We start from the raw sequence: 20,112 nt of genomic DNA on the forward strand, positions 1-20,112 counted from the left end.
GCGATGGCGTAACTCCTGCACACGAAGGCCGCCACGAGTGGCATATTGCCAATATCTGCGGCGTGCTCAGTGTACCTGTGCGCCGCTGTCTACGTCGTATGCGCCTTAGACAGCGGGGCCTGACTTTTTGTAAATATTTCCTAAACCGTGTAGGTTTAGGAGATATTTCTTGGACTTACAGGTAAGCCTTAATCTAGGCTTACCTGTAGGTCAAAGTGGTTTGTAAGGGTTTACAACCACTTTAAGCAAGGTGTGATAAATTGAACAATGACAAATAAAAATATAGCAATCATTTCTTATAAACAGGAATCCTTCAGATTAATTGCACTAAGCTACCACATAGTACAAGAGCTTACATCTTCTCTTTGTGGTTGGTCTTGTATCTGTATACAACTATCCTCCACATATAGTATAGCGTGAAGGGGCTTGGTGAAAGTGGCGGTGAAGGTGTACAGGTGTCTGATCGGGTCACACAGCTCATAAAAGGATAGCTCTCCAGCTTCATAATCCAGATACACCCTGAACCTCTTAATGGTAAATCCAGATAGATGTTCCAGACGAAGGTCATAATTACTATAAAACTTTATCAAACACCAGGATTTTTTATTAAATCCAATCCACAAAAAAAAGGTCTTAATCTGTCCATGCTGGGATAGCAAATTCCTATCCCCCACTGATACTCTTTTAGGATCTCCACCTCCCAGTAATATCGCCTTAAGGAAAATGTCCTAGGGAGCCACTGGAATCCGTTAGGGAATCCTGGGTGGATCTGCTTTTTACGGGTCCAGGATGTAGTTTTCATGTCAGATGATATGCAGTTGTTTACCTGCTGTGTTCACATCAAGTAATAGGTTGGCACGTTCTGGTGTACAAAAGCAAAGATCCACAGCTTTCTTTAGATCAGTCCAACCTTCGTGTAAAACTCTTTCAATCAGAGCCTGATTTGTTTAGCTTTGATCAGGGTGATGAAAACCAAGCTTCTGAAACATCTCTGTCCTTTTCCCACTTCAAGGCATCGGTGTCTGATTTTTTGCCTTTTTTGAACGCGAGTCAGCGGATCAGTAATGTCACACTGCTTTTCGAAAGGTTGTCCCTTCCTGGACAGTTTGTTGCACCTTATTTCCAGGTATTGGATCACCTCACCGAATGAGCGTACAGCCTGCTCTTCTTGTCTGGCAAGTTACCTCTGGACTTTATTTTCTATATCTTCCAATTGTCTCCTGATGTCTTTAAAACACAGTAGTCAATCTCTCTTAGATACGCTTTTCCTTAATCTTCCAAGGTCATCTTGAAGATCCTTTATTCATTTCCCCTCACTAAACTCCTGTAGGACATTTCCAATTCCTTTTCTTCCTAAGGCTCTAGTCAATGGGTCCATGCAATACCTTCTGTGTTTCTTATTCAACATACATGGAAAATCATAAGGCTGGTCCTAATCAAAATAGAAGATCTTCTCCCAATAGACTGTGCATTTGTTGCTCTCCATGGAAAAGCTTCAGCTGGTTATATGTTCTGGCATCTTGTACTGAACGCTTAAATGATTATTAGCTTCCCAGGACAGACAAGACTTAGCAGAAGCAGGTCCAAAGGACTGGATACAAACAGCGGTGCTGATTGCCGTTTCTGATTGTGCTGAGGAAGACCGCAAACAGTCCACTATTTTATGGTTTATGTTCTGCTGCAGGCCAGGATGGGGCTGAAATTCCTCTATGCACTCAGGGCAGAAACAAACTCCTTGTCTCTCTTTTGTATCCAGCACATAAGCTATACAGACCCAGCAGAAGCTGTGTCCACATTTCAGCATAACGGGATCTGAAAACATCTCCAGACATATGGAACATTTCAGCTCAGAGATCAGATCAACAGAGGCCATTGCTGCTTGGAACTTATAGGAAGAAGAAACAAAACAACTGGATTCTGACACGCAGAGAAAAACAGGATGCTACATTTATACAAACTCCATACCAAGCCACACCCAGGTTACCATTTGTATGCTGAAGCAAATATACCCAATATGGAAATGTAGTCACACCATTTGCTACTATAAAAAATATATATATTACAACACTGTGTCCGCACATATATACAGACTGTAAACTTTTTTTTTTATGATTTTGGATAGAATTTGATTCTGTTGGATTTTTATCCAATCACTTTCTTTTCAGTTGAGCACCTACCCACTAATCAGCTAAAAAAAATCTCTCTGACATATTTTAAGGGGTCGTCCTCTTCATCAGATAGAGTCTCGGGCAGGTTGGTGTTTGACAACTTTTTTGGAGATGACGGTGCCAATTTTGGGCTGTGGGCTCCTTCTGAAGGAGTCTGAGGTTTCTCGTCTCTGTCCTTGCAGGATTCTGCCTCATCTCCTTCTATAGCAGTTTCCGCTTCACTGCCCTGCTCCTTTTTACTCTAAAGTAGAAACAAAATTACATTAGGCATTAGGGCAGTGTAGAACTTCTAGAGCAGTAGTGTACAGCAACCCATCAGCTTCTATCTTATATTTTCAAAGCTTAAAGTGGAAGTAAAGGCTACATACTACACTGCTCCTCCCTCCACCTATCTATGATGTATACTGCTGGCAAAAAGAGATGTGTGTAGATTTTTTTTTTCAATCCGCTCCAGGCCAATCACGGGATACAGGAGCTCTGCCTACCCTGTGTCATGGACAGGCTGCTGCAGGGGAGAGGAGGGATTGCTGACATTGGAGGAGCAATGGAATTTGGTTGGTAATGTCTGGTTCTCATGACATAGGGGAGCTGGAGCTTCTGCATCACATGACTGGACTGAAGCAGATTTAAAAAAGGTATTTACACAAATCTTTTTTTACCAGCAGTATACAGCAAAGGTAGGAGAAGGGGGGAAGAAGCATTTTTAAGCAGACTTATACATAGTCTTTACTTTCACTTTAAATGAACAAGCTGAAGATAGAAGCTGACTTATTGCCATGCACAGCCATAGCCCTTTGCAACGAGTCCCGGCTCCTTTAAAACTTATGACGAGAAAGAATGCCTTTCAGCACAATGTACATATATGTCCAAATGTGTTTTCAATCAATTAGTGCTAATAAAAGTGAACTGAAAAATAATCAATAAACATATATAAAGGTGAGCTTCTTCCCCGGGGGGGTTAAGTCCTATCTGGATAGGTAGAGAGTGCTGCCTCCTATCTGGATAGGTAGAGAGGACTGCCATGCCAAAAGAACTATAACCATCCACGTATCACCAATGACAATCCATATGTAGTAATGAATAGATAGGGTACACTCACCACAACAGATGGACACACCCATTGTATAGCGGTGAGTCAAGTGAGCATTTGGATTGCCTAATCCAGCGGATCTTTCAACAGGAATACAGACGAAATGAAATGAGCCACTTGGTGTAATGCCCCGATTACAGCCATCTTAAACTTCATGAATTTCTACAGTTTGTGAGTGGATGGTCGCCTAATCTCAATGCAGCAATAAGACAAGGACCCTGACAACTTTTTGAGAGTTCCACACATACAGCTGTCCAGAGTTTGATCTGCCATATGCTTACCTTTCGGAAATATCAGCCACCTACCGTTCATCTCTTATGATGTGGCCGGAGCAAGCTTTCATTTAGTCAGTATTCCTGTTGAAAGATCCGCTGGATTAGGCAATCCAAATGCTCGCTTCACTCTCCGCTATACAGTGGGTGTGTCCATCTGTTGTGGTAAGCGTACCCTATCCATTCATTACTACATATGGATTGTCATTGGTGATATGTGGATGGATATAGTTCTCTTGGCATAGCAGCACTTTGAAGAGGCAGCACTCTCTACCTATCCAGATAGGACTTAACCCCCCTCCCTAGGGGAAGAAGCTCACCTTTATATGTGTTTATTGATTGTTTTTCAGTTCACTTTTATTAGCACTAATTGATTGAAAACACATTTGGACATATATGTACATTGTGCTGAAAGGCATTCTTTCTCATCATAAGTTTTAAGGAGCCGGGACTTGTTTTCCCTTTCACTGCAAAGGGCTATGGCTGTGCATGGCAATAAGTCAGCTTCTATCTTCAGCTTGTTCATTTAAAGTGAAAGAAAAGACTATGTATAAGTCTGCTTAAAAATGCCTCTTCCCTCTTCTCCTACCTTTGCTGTGTACTGCTGGTAAAAAAAGATGTGTGTAAATACAAACCTGACACCTTCTTGGTCCTAGCACTCCGTAGAGCCGAACATACACCAAAACCCATTAAACGTAAACTATCTGCTGACACATATTTTGACAACCCCCTAAAAAATTGTAAGGGAATTCCACAGACGCCTCACTGATCTTTACCAAGACCCCAAAACCTATGACCAAGTCCAGGCAGACTCCCTCCTCTCCTTACAAATGCCCGCTCTCAACTCTGAGTGTCGAGAAAACCTTGACAGGCGAATCACAGCTGAAGAAACACTCCCCTCCAGGTGATCTATGTACATTGCAAGAATTTTAAACTTTGTTGCAAAGATTCCTACCTTTTGTTATTCTGAAGAAATTGTTGTCTGTGTGTGCATGTGCTAAGTGAATCTAATGGGAGTGGTTTTAAAATTATCAATCAGCTGCTGCACCTGCAGGATGCCAATGAAGAAATTGGCAAGGTCTGCACTCCTTTAGATGTGATTTCCCTTTGGGAGTATCCCACCAAAAATGACATGTTTGTTGCAGGGATGCTAAAAATCTGATTTGCATCTTAGTACAGACTTCTGGGAAAATCAGCAAGCCAATCACACAATCAGGAAATTACATTTTCAGGGGGTGTACTGTACACCACCTGTGTACAGAACATCTCCAGGTAGCAATGATGCATTTTACAGAAAATTAGAGCACTGCAGATTAAAAAGGAAATGCAAAACACATTCAATTACAATATTTAGCCACATAGTAAAGTGTCCAGGTAATTGGTTATGTATAAGTCTTTAGATCTGCAACAGAAAAGAGTCTTTTAGGCCATTCGTTTCACTCATATGTTACTTTCTTTTTTACAAAAACAAAAAGTTACCTTGTTTATGATCTCAAGTGCGTAGTCAACCAATTCTTTTTCATTCATACAGTAAACTGTTGACTTCCTAGGTGATCTGGACATGTAAAATAAAAAGAAAATTTACTTACAGGAACACATCCTTGCCATGACCTTATCACTCATTTCAACAACAATTTTCCCGCAAGATTATATGTGCATTAAACATATTTTCTGCATGTTATCTAGATGTACAAATCTCCCTTGTGTTGACATCCAAAAGTCGAGACTGGGGCTGGGCACCGCCATCTTGGATGTTATGCCAGCAGCCCCAGCTGTCATGTAACCACTTAAAGAGGAAGTAAACCCTGATGAGTTTATTTCCTCTTTCATTCCCTGCAAAGGTAAAGTATAATGGACTACTATGCATCACATAGTAGTCCATTATGTGTCACTTACCTGACACAGGAGACAGCGAAGTCACTGCTGTCCCCTGTAGTCCGGCGCATCCATCTTCTCGGTGGGTCTCCTGCTCCGCCGCTGTCATTCGGCGAAGCGCATGCACCGTAGACAGCGGTGCCTGTCTTTCGGCAAATATCTCCTAAACCTACACGGTTTAGGAGATATTTACTGAAAGACAGGCACCGCTGTCTACGGCGCATGCGCCATAGACAGCGGCGAGCAGGCGCACTGATGTAAACATCCGTTGTAATAGGAATCATTCACGAGAGGTCCTCCTTATGGAGAGATGTGGGGTCAATAAGACCCCACATCTCTCCTCCAGGCTGGAAAGCATGAGATCGTGAAAAAAAATTCACCGATCCCATGCTGACAGCCGCGATTGCGGCTTTGTTTACTTCCAGGAACTGTTATGACGTCATGCCTAGGCCTCCGACGGTCATAGAGATGACTGGTGACCATCTGGTCACCGGAAATCTCTATTGTCATTATCCGGCGCCGGACGTTTCTTTCTCTGGGTCCCCAATGGCACGGGAGAGCCCGGAGAAGCACCGGATGGCGGCAGGAGGGTGGGGCAGACGTCCCCTCCTGCCGCCTGTAAGAATGATCAAGCGGCGGATCTGCCGCTATGATCATTCTTATGGTGCACAGAATCGCCGGCTGAAAACAAGGATATCTGAATGATGCCCGTGGCTGCTGGCATCATTCAGATATTCCCACTGAAAGTCCAGGACGTCATATGACGGCCTTGGGTGGGAAGTAGTTAAACAATGGCATGATTATAAGGTAGGGAAACTACGTGGTGATTGGTCAAGAAAGTAACAAGTCAAGTCTTACCTGTACTTCTTTCTCTTCACATTTCTTGAAAATGGTTCCTTTGTATCTACTTTGTCCTCCGTCATCCACTGTGGTAGGACCCTCTTTTTTGCCTTGGACTCATCACCATCCATTACACTGGGTTATTCACATATAATGATATTCAATTATTTGCAGTCTGTTACATTGCAAATATTAACATGTAAACCCTAACTGGATGACATTTAGTTTGCGAAAGCACTGTGCATCATAGACCATAAATACAGTCTTTACCTTTTTTTTTTTTTTTTTTTTTTTTTAAAAGCAGATTTATATTATCTCCTTCAAGCTTTGAAATCTCACAACTGCCAATGCCCCCGAAAATACTCCTTTTTTACTACTCTAATGCCCTGTACACACTTTCGGACTTTCCAGCGGAAAATGTGCAATCGGATCGTGTTGTTGGAAAATCCGAGCGTGTGAGGAATCCATTGGACTTTTTCCGTCTGAATTTCCGACACACAAAGTTTGAGAGCTGGATCTAAAATTTTCCGACAATAAAATCCTATCGTTTAAATTCCAATCGTGTGTAGACAATTCCGACAGACAAAGTGCCACGCATGCTCAGAATAAATTACGAGACGAAAGCTATTGGCTACTGGCCCATTTATAGTCCCGTCATACTCGTGTTCTACGTCACCGTGTTCAGAGCGATTTTCCGACAACTTTGTGCGACCGTGTGCGTGCTAGACAAGTTTGGGCCAAAATCGGTCGGAAAAAAATCGACGGATTTTGTCATCGGAAAGTCCAACTGTGTGTACAGGGCATTACATTCTGACATTGTCGTATGATGCAGGACCAGTAATGCTGCATTGTAAGAACACCAAAGGCAAGCATCAGAGAGAACAGGAGAGCACTAGCTGCCAGGGGGACCAGGGGGTGAAGTATTACAGCTTATTCATCATCCCCAAGACTTAAAGTGCAATTAAACTCAAATGTTTTTTTTTTTAAACTGCTTCAGGTAGAGTTTTTATGACAGAAGAGACCCTCCCTGCCTGTCTATGTTAATGTACACGAAGCAGTGCATGCACAGCTTGGAGTACATTTGCTGCATCGCTCTGTGCCACGATTAAAGCGGTAGTAAACCCGCACATTTTTTTTATTTTTTTTAAACCTGCAAAACAAAAGGCATAATGAGATAGTATGCACCGCATACTAGCTCATTATGAAATACTTACCTTAGAACGAGGCCCCGACATCTGGCCCGATCCACGCCGAGGGAGCCGACATGCTCCCTCTGCGTTTCTCCCGGGTATCGTGGCTCCGGCGCTGTGAGTGGCCGGAGCCGCGATATCGTCACTCCCGCGCATGCGCGCGGGAGATTTCATTCCGGCCGCCAGCCACTGCCGGATTTTCAGGCCGAGAATCCCCTTGTGCGCATACGCCGCTGCAGTCAGCGGCGCATACCGAGGGGGATATCTCCTAAACTGTACAGGTTTAGGAGATATTTTTTTTACCTACAGGTAAGCCTTATTATAGGCTTTCCTGTAGGTAAAAGTTAAAAAATCGAGTATACAACCACTTTAAGCAATTCCTGTGTGCCTGTGTGTGAGTAACATCATTGCAGCCTGGCCATTCAATCAGCCAAACAGTGAACCTTTAAAGAAGACCAGGAGAAAATGGAAGCACCCAGGACCAGATGGAGCACTGGAGGGCTTTATTTTGACAGGCAAGTCAAACTAGCACATTATGGCAAAATCTTCCTGGGACACCCCTTTAACCACTTGCTTACTGGGCACTTAAACCCCCCTCCTGCCCAGACCAATTTTTAGCTTTCAGCGCTGATGTACTTTGAATGACAATTGCGCGGCCATACAACACTGTACCCAAATGAAATTTTTATCATTTTTTTCCCCACAAATAGAGCTTTCTTTTGGTGGTATTTAATTACAGCTGGCAGTTTTATTTTTTGCTAAACAAACAACAAAAGATGCAAAATAAAAAAAAAAAAAAAATCATGTTTCATAGTTTGTTATAAAATTTTGCAAACAGGTCATTTTTCTCCTTCATTGAAATGCGCTGATGAGGCGGCACTGATGGGCACAGATAAGGCGGCACTGATGGGCACAGATAAGATGACACGGATGGGTGGCACGGATAGGTACCACTGATAGATGGGACTGATAGGTGGCACTGGTAGATGACACTGATGGGCACGGATATGTGGCATATGAGGTGCAGCACTGTTGTTGAGGCAGATTGTGGGCACTGATGGGTGGCACTATGGGGTGGCACATTTACTATATACATGTTGCACTGACAGGGGGCAGGTGGGCACTGATGGCTTGGCCGTGATCGGGACTGAAGTCCCTCTCACGGCCGCCGGTGAGCAGCGTAAGCAGCGCGAGGAGGAAAATAGCCGATTACCGGCTCTGTTGTGATCACATGATCAGCTGTCATTGGCTGACAGCTGATCACGTGGTAAGGGGTCAGGATCGACCCCTTGTTTCGATCCGTGATCAGGCGAGTCTCATAGACTCGCTGATCACAGAGCGCGCCGCGCACACCCCTCCGGGAACGCGCAGGCCGCTCGTGCACGGGGCGACGTCAACAGACGTAGTCCCGGCAAAGGAGGTCCGCGCTGTAGCCGTCATTCGGCAATAGCGCAGATCCCTAGTGGTTAAAAAGAAATTTATATATGTAGAGATAGAGATATATATATATATATATATATATATTCAAAAATAAGTTGCGCTAAACACATAAATAAAACTGTGAAAATTAAATGAGTAATTGAGTCCATCCAGTGAAATGATATCCAAGGTGATTCCACAATAATGATAAATGAAAAGAAATTAGTGATATTCAGAAAATAGACTTCCACCTATTATAGAATGGCTGCTTACCGACTCCCTATGATCTCCTATTACGGTAGATCACACACTTTAAGCTCTATACCCAGCCAGGGCCTTTGGTGAAACCAGGGAAAAATCGCACTTCGAGATCTTCCACCGCCCTGATTTGGCACAGTCGTACAGGAAACCCAAAGAAAAATAGAAGCCTCCATAGCATAAAATCTTTGTGGCATTTATTGGTTTAAGAATGTAGTACACTAACAAATATGCAAGTAGTTTGTGGCATAAAAACAAGCCGGCCAGCTCAAGTTGCAGCCCGTCAATCCGGGACCTGCGCTAACGTGGTGATGTCAGCAAGATGCTCCACCCTTCCCGTTTTGTCACAAATGACGTTGTCCTGGTAGGACGTGTAGGGTTTTGGATAGAGTGGAGAGGGATTAGAACACCTATCAGTTTTAATTGCTACCTGTGACCCCGTTAAGAATATTTACCCTATTTGTCCTGTTCAGTTATTATTAAAAGTGAAAGGAAAATTCCTAAATTTTGGGTTGTCCACAGAACAGGAATGGAGCAAAAATCTTCCAATGGGAACACTAGTTTTGCTGACAAGCAAGGATTTTCTCACACTTCCTGTTTTAGCCATGGGACAGGAATCGAATGGGAATCTTCTCAATGGGACACAGATGCCAAACAAAACAAAACTGATGGAGGTTATAACCCTCCCTTACTCTATCCAAAATTAAACAAAAAAAATAAAAAATTGTCTATAAAGCGGAGCACCAGTCATTTTTGTGTTCATTAAAACTCAGCAGCTACAAAAAGTGTAGCTGATGACTTTTAATGAACACACACTCACCTGCCCCACGATCCAGCGTCTCAGCCACCTAAACCCTTGATTCTCTCCCTCTCCTCTCGCTGGCATTAAAACTTTGGGCACCTGACTGACAGCTTATGGTTTTACAGCCAGGTGTACACTGTACCTCCCGAATGGTCAGGCAATCTTCTGAGAACCTGTGACGTGTCCCAGAAGATTGCAGGGAGGGAGGGGAGAAGAGAACTTCTGCTTGGATTGCCTAGGCAGTCCAAGCAGAAGTGGGAGCGGGTACCTGTCAAAACTAGGTACCCCCCTCCACCAAAAAAAAAAAATAAAAAAATTACATGCCTGGCAGGGAAGTGCTTAAAGTGGAACTTCCCCTTTTAGGTGGAGCTCCACTTTAACCACTTCTTGACTGCGCGATAGGCAAAAATGGCTACAGCGTGGTCATCCATGGATGTCCTACCAGAACCATGCCCCCGTGCGCCCCCAGCTCCTTTAGACACAGCTGATCGGGGTAAAGGGCCAATCACAGCAGCCCTTTACAATGTGATCTGCTGTGTCCGATAACAGCTAGTCATATGTAAACAAGCTTGACATTTATTGGCATTCCTTTCCCCACGGGTTGTATAACAGGGGAGATTTGCACTGATGATCAGTGCTGCCTATAAGCACACATCAGTGAAGAAGAAAAATTACTTATTTTCAAAAAAGAAAAATTAACAGAAACCAAGAAAAACTTTATTTTTTCTAAATCTTTGGTCTTTTTTTCATTTGTTTAGCAAAAATATAAAACCCAGTGAGGATTAAATACAACCAAAATAAAGCTCTATCTGTAAAAAAAAAAAAAAGATTAAAAATTTGACATGGATAGTGTTGCACGCCCACCCAATTGTTGTTCAAAGTAAATGCTCAATGAGGTGTGCTCCCAACCCAAAGGTGTTACTCTTAGCACCCCCACACTTCAGCAAAGGCAGCACGCTTTCGCACATACCAAATCACATGGTGCTGCAATTTGATAAAAGTTTGGGATTTCTTTCAGAGCATTTCTTGCAGGTACAGCAGCCCATTAGCAGCACCCTGAAAAGGTGCCAGTGATAACTACGGACAGGCAACTCACAAATAGAATTGCCCCTGTAGCCCTGGGGCAATGTCACAGCAACATTAGCCATGGAGGCTTTCTGAGCTTAGAGATCTCTTGGTAAGCAATAGGCCCACCTCATATGAAATATAAACCCCTTCCTTGTTTTATTAATGAAGCAGCCAATGATCGTCCTTCCTCCCAGCTCAGCCCACGTGCTCCCCTCACCTGCACACAGCCACTTCCGCGTTCCAACCATTCTGCACTGCCACGCCCACTCCTGTCCTGGGAGGGCGCAGTGGATTCTGGGAAAGCAATCTGTAAAACTGAAATCAATTTCAACGTGCAACTAACCAATTTGACAGCAGGTGGCGCTGTTTGCTGACAGGGAATAGGTGGAATTACAGAAGATTACACAGATCCAAAGAATGTTTGCTCTGGCTCAGAAACGCTCTAGGGATGATTTACTAAAATTTAAAAGTGCAAAATCGGGCACAGCTCTGCATAGAAACCAACCAGCTTCCAGGTTTTATTGTCGAAACACGCTGAACTTAGAAGCTGATTGGTTACCATGCACAGCTGCACCAGATTTTGTACTCTCCGGTTTTAAGTAAATCAACCCCAATGTGTCGTTCTCACTCATGGCAAATGTTCCCCATTTTATTTCTCCATCTATACAAATGTCCAATAATGACAAAAGATAAAAGGCGACAATTGCTGCACTATTCAGATTTTCCACTCTACTATGGTTACGCATGCACTTCTTTTCCATTGGCTCTCATTCCTGCATGTTGATGGAAAGGCAGCCCAGAATTCAGCAGAAAAACACTGGAGCGCTCATTCACAAAGTCAAATGCGTATTTGCTGGTTCCTGGTGGCAGAACAAGCAGAAGATCCCATGTAAAATATGTGCCTAAAGTACTCACATTTAGGCGCATACAATCTAATTTCGTTTTAAAATGAATGAGTACACATGTATGTGTAAAAGTGCATGTAGACGCAGATGTGTGTATGGGCTCATATATTACTATAGCACTGCATTTAGATGCCCACAAAACTATACGCTGTACACATCTAAATGCAGCAATTTTTCTTCCCATGTGAAAAAGCCCTTAAGGTTGAACTATAGTCAAAACTTATTTTTTTTCACTATGGCTAGAGCGAGGGAGGGCTATAATCTCAGTGATTTGTAGTGAAGCAGCGCTAAATAACTCTACAACAATAATAAAATGTAAAGTGCTAATAATAAAGTGCTAACATATTCATGGATACATCTAAACCAATCCTAAAACCCCTTTCACACCAAGGGTGTTTTGCAGGCGCTATAGCGTTAGAAATAGCGCCTGCAATCTGCCCTCAAACTGCTGCTCCATTCATTGGCTTTCACACCGGAGAGGTGTGCTGGCAGGACGTCAGGAAAAGTCCTGCCAGCAGCTTCTTTGGAGCGGTGTGTTTACCGCTCCTCAACCGCTGCTCCCCATTGAAATCAATGGGGCAGGGCTGCATTACCACCAGCAAAACGCCGCTATTGCGGCATATTGCCGGTGCTTTTAACTCTTTCTCTGGCGCTAACAGGGGTAAAAGTACCCTGCTAGTGGCCAAAATGCGATGCAAATCCAACGGTAAAACACCGCTAAAAATAGCAGCTTTTTACCGACGACGCTATGGACATGGCAGTGTGAAATGGGTCTAAGGTATAAAGTGCTAGTAATAAAGTGTAAAGTGCTGATAACAATCTCCCTTCCCAATGTGCAAAATAGTGCAATAACAATGGCATCAGAAAATCAAAAAGTAGTCCAAAATGTAGCAGAAATAACTACAGGTACTAAGCAGGGTTGCACCGATACCACTTTTTTGAGACCGAGTACCGATACTTTTTTTTAATGTCACATGACAGTGGCACTAATATGCAGCACTGATGATGTGTAGACTGTCAGTCGTTTTTTTTTTTTTTTTACCATTTTTTACAATTTTATTTTACTTTTGTTTTGGGGGGTGGACGGTGTCAGTGTGTGTTTTTTTTTATTTTTTTTATTATTGTTACAATTTAACCTTTTAAAATATTTATTACAATTCTTTATTTATTTTTTATCAGCCCAGTGGGGGGGCTTTGGTGAGATATCAGTGATCTCAACAGACCTCTGACATCGCTCTTTTGAGACACAGAAAGGGACTGGGGACAGAGAGCACAAGCACACGGGGGGGGGGGCTAATCGGTGCACATGTGCACTGGAGGGGGACTGGATGAGTATACAGGCACAGTCAGGTGGTGGGGGGGTTACAAGCACCGATCCCCCTGTATAGATTTCAATAAAACAGATGGAAGCTGCTGAGGGGAGGAGAAGCGTCTGTCAGCTACTTTATTGAAACCTATACAGCGGCATCAATGCTTGTAACTCCCCCCCATCCCCGCACGATCACCCCTAACTGTCCAGGTATCGGGCGAAGCATCGGGAGCATTTGCCCGAGTACAAGTAAATACTCGGCAAACCGATACCAATACTAATATCAGTGCAACCCTAGTACTAAGCAATAGTCTCTATAGGAGTAAGTGCAGCAAAAAAAGAAAAGTCCAAATGTAGGTAATATAAAAGCTTGTGAATATCCTTCTCCAATCCACACCCTGTGTTTGTTAGTCTCTCACCTCAAGGGAAGACCCCAAATAAGTCTAGTTGTGCATCAAACAGATGTATACCACCGCTGTGTCCTTTTCCTCCTCCTTGGGTATATCCTAGATAGATGGTCACTGCATCAAGACTGTTTCTCCACAAACACTAAGTTCCACGACCAGTTCCTGATCCTCTGTTCCTGCAGGCTCTTCTGTGCTGTCAGGCCACTGGGTAACCCCACTGGGCAGACTCGATGTCCCATTTTTCCATTTGATGTGCTTCTTATGTATACTGAATGTTGTTCTCAATAAAAACATTTTAAACCCTAATCTCTCTGCACTCTATGCAAAACTAAAAATAAAAAAATATAAAGTTTTGCCTTTAGTTATACTTTTAGCTGAATTCCAGGTATGGCTTTTATAGCATAGTTACCTATGGGATCCCCATGGAAGCTAGAAATCAATGTAGTAGTTGCACAGGAATCACAGCTCAGAGGGTTACTCTTCATCGGTGTAACATTTACCATGCGTAAGGGCCCACTGTGCCCCCACACATTACACACCAATGGAGAAATGCCATTCTGTTGTCTCTTTGCTGTAGCAGCGATCCCTCCCTCTATTGCAGTTGTTCTCAACTCCTGTCATCATGACCCACTAACAGGCCAGATTTTAAGTATTACCTTGGGGAGATGAAGACTAGAATACTGCAATCACTGAGCAGCAAATGATATCACCTGTGATGTATTTGTTATCTTGCAAACCTGGCCTGGTGGGTCCCTGAGGACAGGAGTTGATAGAAGAAGAGATCTACAGCCAGTCTAATGCTGAGAGGCGGGGGACTACGATTGGCCATTGCTAAGGCCAAACAGTCCTGCTGGCTCTGCCTGCCAGACCCAAGGAAAAGAGCCTTAGAACAGACAGAAAAAAACAATGCATGGTGGCAAGCTGTTCAGGGGAGGGCTGTGTGGGTTAGAGTATCACTTCTGAACTGACCCCTGAGCTCTACATCATCTAATGCTGATCTCTGAACTCAGCGTCACTTACTCCTGACTATGGATGGGCCGTACAACCCCCGGTTTGGTTCGTACCAGAACAGGCAAAAAGTTCTAGTGAACATGTGAACCATATTAAACTCTATGGAACACAAACATGAAAAATCAAAAGTGCTCATTTTATTGCCACAAACTGTATGGGGACCCGGGTCCTGCCCCAGGGGACATGTATCAATACAAAAATTTGTTTTTAAAACAACCGTTTTCAGGAGCAGTGATTTTAATAATGCTTAACCACTTGACCACTGGGCACGTAAATCCCCTTCCTAACCAGACCAATTTTCAGCTTTCGGTGATCTCACACTTTGAATGACAATTACTCAGTCATGCAACACTGTACCCAAATGAAATGTTTGTCCTTTTTTTCACACAAATAGAGCTTTCTTTTGGTGGTATTGAATCACCTTTGGGTTTTTTATTTTTTGCGCTATAAATCAAAAAATGACTGAAAATTTGGTAAAATTCTGTTGAAATTTATTGCAGAGTATTGCACAGTATGAGCAGAGTACTGCAGAGTATTGTCACAGAGCAGCGCTGTGGGTACTACACATCCAGCCTATAGAGCTGCTGCAATCTCTTCCCTCACACTGTACCGATCTGTATAGAGAGGGGAGGGAGGAACTGGACATGACGCCGAATTGTTTACAAGTGATCGCTCCATCATTTGACGGAGCAATCACGTGGTAAACAGCCACTACCAGTGGCTGTCTACCACGATCCATGAGGCGCTGGGTCTGGAAGACCCGGATGTTTGCGAAAGCACACCCAGAAAAACCCGACTGCGCTGTAGTCATCTTTCGGCTATGGCCCAGTCGGCAAGTGGTTAAAGTGAAACAATAAAAATGAAAGATTCCTTTAAACATATGCATGGGTGGTCCCCTTAGTCTGCCTGTAAAGTGGGGCATCTGCACGATGTGTAGAACAGTGCCGCAGCAAAATGACATTTCTAAAAGATAAAAATGTCATGTAAACTTGCTTGTGGCTGTAATGTATTGTCAGCTCCCAGCAATATAGATAAAAAAAAATCAAGAAAAAACAAAAAACAAAAAAACAGCATGAGGTACCCCCCCCCATATATATATATATATATATATATATATATCAGGCCCTTTTGGGCCTGGTGTGGGGTCCCCCTAAAATCCATACCAGACCCTTATCCTAGCATTCAGCCTGGAAATCAGGATGGGGGGAGGAGTGAACGTGCCCCCCCCTTCTGAACAATACCAAGCCACATGCCCTCAACATGGGGAGGGTGCTTTGGTGTCCCCTGGCCATTGGTTGTCAGGGTATGCAGGTGGGGGGGGGGTGTATCAGAATCTGGAAGCCCCGATTTAACAAGGGGACCCTCAGATACCACACCCCCCTTTGTGAATGGGTATAGGGTACATTGTACTGTTTTTTCCTAATTCTATCATAGGGTTCCCCTTAACCCCTTGAATACACTTTATTAGATAGATACTCTGCACTCTATTATATATATATATATATATATATATATATATATATTAACTCATTTCAGAACTTTTAATGTGATGTATAAACTTTATAACTCAATTTAAAAACAATTTCAGGGGAGATAAGTTCAAATAAAATAATGTGGTTGCGTAAGTGTGCACACCCTCTTATAACTGGGGATGTAGCTGTGTTCAGAATTAAGTAATCACATTTAAACTCATGTTAAATAGGAGTCGGTACACACCTGCCATCATTAACCACCTCAATACAGGGCACTCACTTTCACCCCCTTCCCGCCCAGGCCATTTTTCATCGCCATCACACTTTGAATGACAATTGCACAGTCATGCTACACTGTAACCGTGTGAAATTTTAAACATTTGCTTCATACAAATAGAGCTTTCGTTTGGTGGTATTTAACTTCTGGTTTTTTTTTTCCTAAAAAGCCCGGAACTTTTGAAAAAAAAAGTTTTTATTAGTTTGTCAGTAAATTTTGTAAACATGTTTTTCTTCTTCACTGATGGGTGCTGATGAGGAAGCATGAATATTCCGCACTGATAAGCAGCGCTGGTGGGCACTAATGGTACCTAGATGTCCTCTGTGAGATGTCGTCGATCGGCTCTCCTCTCTTCACACTCTGTCAGTAGGGATGAGCCGAACCCCCCCCCCGGTTCGGTTCGCACCAGAACTTTCGAACGGACCCCAAATTCGTACAAACTTTAGAACCCCATTGAAGTCTATGGGACTTGAACGTTCAAAATTAAAAGTGCTAATTTTAACGGCTAATATGCAAGATACTGTCCTAAAAAGGGTTTGGGGACCTGGCTCCTGCCCCAGGGGACATGGGTCAATGCCTAAAATGTTTTTAAAAATGGCCGTTTTGGCGGGAGCACTGATTTTAATGATGATTAAAGTGGAAAAAAAGGGAAATATTCCTTTAAATATGGTGCCTGGGGGGTGTCTGTAGTATGCCTGTGAAGTGGCACGTGTTTCCCGTGTTTAGAACAGTCCCTGCACAAAATGACATTAAACGGAAATAACATCATTTAAAACTGCTTGCGGTTTTAATGTTATATCTGGTTCCTGCAATATGGTTGAAAATCATTGAGAAAAATGGCATGGGTAGCCCTCCCTGCCCATTACCAGCCCCTTTGGGTCTTGTACGCATATTAAGGGGAACCCAGTACCCATATTAAAAAAGGAAATGCGTGTGGCCCCCAGGCCCTATATACTCAGAACAGCAGTATACAGGCGGTGCAAACAAGACAGGGACTGTGTAGGTTTGTTGTGTTAAGTTGAATCTGTTTGTAATTTTCAACTGGTACATTTTTAAAGTGTAGCTCCAGTCAAAAAAAATATTTTTAAGCTTTTTGGAAAACATAGGGAAGGGTTATCACCCCTGTATAATTTGTTTTGTCGTCCATCTTTTTTCATCTCACTTGCTGTTGTCTCCTTCCGTTTGCAAGTAGGAGATGTTTGTAAGTTGGATGTTTGAAAGTAGGGGCCTGCCATATATGCTCTGCAGAAATGGCGGAACAAGGTGTTTGTTTTGCCACAACATTGTAAGCCCTCAACGTGACTCTTGGTGGGCGCTGGAGCGCCCTGCTGTGAACGATTATATCAAGAATTGTAATTACATGCCATTGTTGAACAGTGGTAGAAAAATTGACCTTTGGTGGTTGTGGTGCTGGTGCCACAACACTATAAGTCCTCACAGTTACTCTGGGTGGGCACAGGAACGGGCCCTCCTGGGAAATATTATATCAAGAATTGTAATTACATGTCCCTGTTAAACAGGGGCAGAAAAATTGGGCCTTAGGCACTGGTGCTGGTGCCACCACACTGCAACCTCTCCCATATACTCTATTTTTATTGCAGGAATTAGCCCTGCTGCAAAGCATTGCATCAAAAATTGTAATTAAACGCCCCTGTTAAACAGGGGCAGAAAAATTGGGCTGATGGCATCACCCAGAACCAGAAATGTTCTTCCAACATATCAGCGGAGGAGGAAGAGGATAGACAATCAACATAACAGGACAGTCACTCGGCATCAGCATAGGCAGTCTTGAAGGGATGTGATATTTCAAAAAAAATTATTCGGTTACATCAGCTTCAGGTGCTTGGTAGCTGTGGATTAGGGATGAGCTTCGTGTTCGAGTCGACCGTTCGGCGAATTCCGAACGTTTTGGCCGTTCGCGTCAAAATTCGAGTGACGCGCGCGCGGACCACAATGCACTGAGTTAGCGCAGTGCATTGCTGCCCGATGATTGGCCAAGCATGCACTGTGACCCCGCATGCTTGGCCAATCGCAGCGCCGGCAGCGAGGAGAGCCATGATTGGCCACAGGCATCCTGGCTGTGTAGTGCACGCCCCACACTATATAAGGCCGCCTTTAAGGCGGCCTCCTGTAGTGTGTTACTTTGCATCTGAAGCAGTGGGTGTTCTGTGTACCTTCAACACAGTACACACCAATCGTTTTTGGCTGATTTCCTATCTTGCTGCTGTGTAGTGGTTGTTGTCTGTGCCCTGACTGCAGTATACACCACTATATTCACCTCACCTATATAGCTAGTGATCTAGCTTTAACCACTTAACAACTGCCCATTGCCGATTAACGGCTTCAGGGCGGTTGTTTAACTCAGAGAGGCCGTTAATTAACGGCCTCCCAGAATTCTGCTCTCGCGTGCCCCGAGGTGTGCGCACTCGAGAGCATCCGTGACCGCCGGGTCATAGCGGCCGTTTACCACGTGATTGCTCCGTCAAATGACGGAGTGATCACTTGGAAACAAACCGGCGTCATGTTATGACGCCTGTTCCTCCCTCCCCTTTCTGTACCGATCGGTACAGCGGAGGGGAAAGAGATCGGTGTCAGCAGCGATGTGGGCTGCATCTGCAGTGCCCACATCGCTGCTCACCGAATTTAACCCCTCAATTCCCTGCCAATACTCTGCAATACCAGTGCATACTCTGCAGTACCCTGCCATTACTCTGCAGTACCCCGCCATTACTCTGCAGTACCCCGCCATTACTCTGCAGTGCAGTACCCCGCCATTACTCTGTAGTACCCCGCCATTACTCTGCAGTGCAGTACCCCGCCATTACTCTGCAGTGCAGTACCCCGCCATTACTCTGCAGTGCAGTACCCTGCCATTACTCTGCAGTGCAGTACCCTGCCATTACTCTGCAGTGAGTACCCCGCCATTACTCTGCAGTACCCCGCCATTACTCTGCAGTGCAGTACCCTGCCATTACTCTGCAGTGCAGTACCCCGCCATTACTCTGCAGTACCCCGCCATTACTCTGCAGTACCCCGCCATTACTCTGCAGTGCAGTACCCCGCCATTACTCTGCAGTGCAGTACCCCGCCATTACTCTGCAGTGCAGTACCCTGCCATTACTCTGCAGTGCAGTACCCCGCCATTACTCTGCAGTGCAGTACCCTGCCATTACTCTGCAGTGCAGTACCCTGCCATTACTCTGCAGTGCAGTACCCCGCCATTACTCTGCAGTACCCCGCCATTACTCTGCAGTGCAGTACCCCGCCATTACTCTGCAGTGCAGTACCCTGCCATTACTCTGCAGTGCAGTACCCCGCCATTACTCTGCAGTACCCCGCCATTACTCTGCAGTGCAGTACCCTGCCATTACTCTGCAGTGCAGTACCCCGCCATTACTCTGCAGTGCAGTACCCTGCCATTACTCTGCAGTGCAGTACCCTGCTATTACTCTGTAGTACCCCGCCAATACTCTGTAATACCCTGCCATAAATTGCCATACCCAGCCATACTCAGAGATACCCAGCCATACTCGGTGATACCCTGAAATACCCAGCCATAGACGCCCCCCACCCCTCACCGCCCTCCGGTGCTTCTACCAACTCGCCAGTACGATCAAAGCCAGAATCTTTTTTTTATTTTTTATTTCAGGCTTCCCAGCCTAGAGGTGAGATGTGGGGTCATATTGACCCCCCAGATTTCACTGTAAAGAGGACCTGTCACCCCATATTCCTATTACAAGGGATGTTTA

General features: G+C 44.2%; 1 protein-coding gene across 5 annotated transcripts in view; it reads right to left on the minus strand.

The window, feature by feature from the left end:
- CYREN (cell cycle regulator of NHEJ) overlaps positions 1-11,274 on the minus strand; it is a 47,879-nt gene extending 36,605 nt beyond the window's left edge. Inside the window, exons 1-4 of one of the 5 annotated variants that reach the window (XM_077469183.1) lie at positions 11,200-11,274; positions 6,264-6,380; positions 5,010-5,085; positions 2,178-2,409 (exon numbers count right to left, since the gene is read on the minus strand). In XM_077469183.1, the coding sequence (XP_077325309.1) occupies positions 2,185-2,409; positions 5,010-5,085; positions 6,264-6,376 (414 nt within the window). In that variant the 5' untranslated portion in view covers positions 6,377-6,380; positions 11,200-11,274 and the 3' untranslated portion in view covers positions 2,178-2,184. Of the gene's footprint in view, positions 1-356; positions 2,410-5,009; positions 5,086-6,263; positions 6,381-11,199 lie in introns of those variants that run through there. The other 4 variants (XM_077469182.1, XM_077469179.1, XM_077469180.1 and 1 more) reach the window with 4 other exon arrangements.
- Between the last annotated feature and the right edge of the window lie 8,838 nt (positions 11,275-20,112).

This window comes from Lithobates pipiens, unplaced genomic scaffold (genome assembly GCF_037356315.1).
Source record: "Lithobates pipiens isolate NorthernLeopardFrog02 unplaced genomic scaffold, aLitPip1_a1.2 Scaffold_8, whole genome shotgun sequence".
In the NCBI taxonomy this organism is placed as follows: Eukaryota; Metazoa; Chordata; class Amphibia; order Anura; family Ranidae; genus Lithobates; species Lithobates pipiens.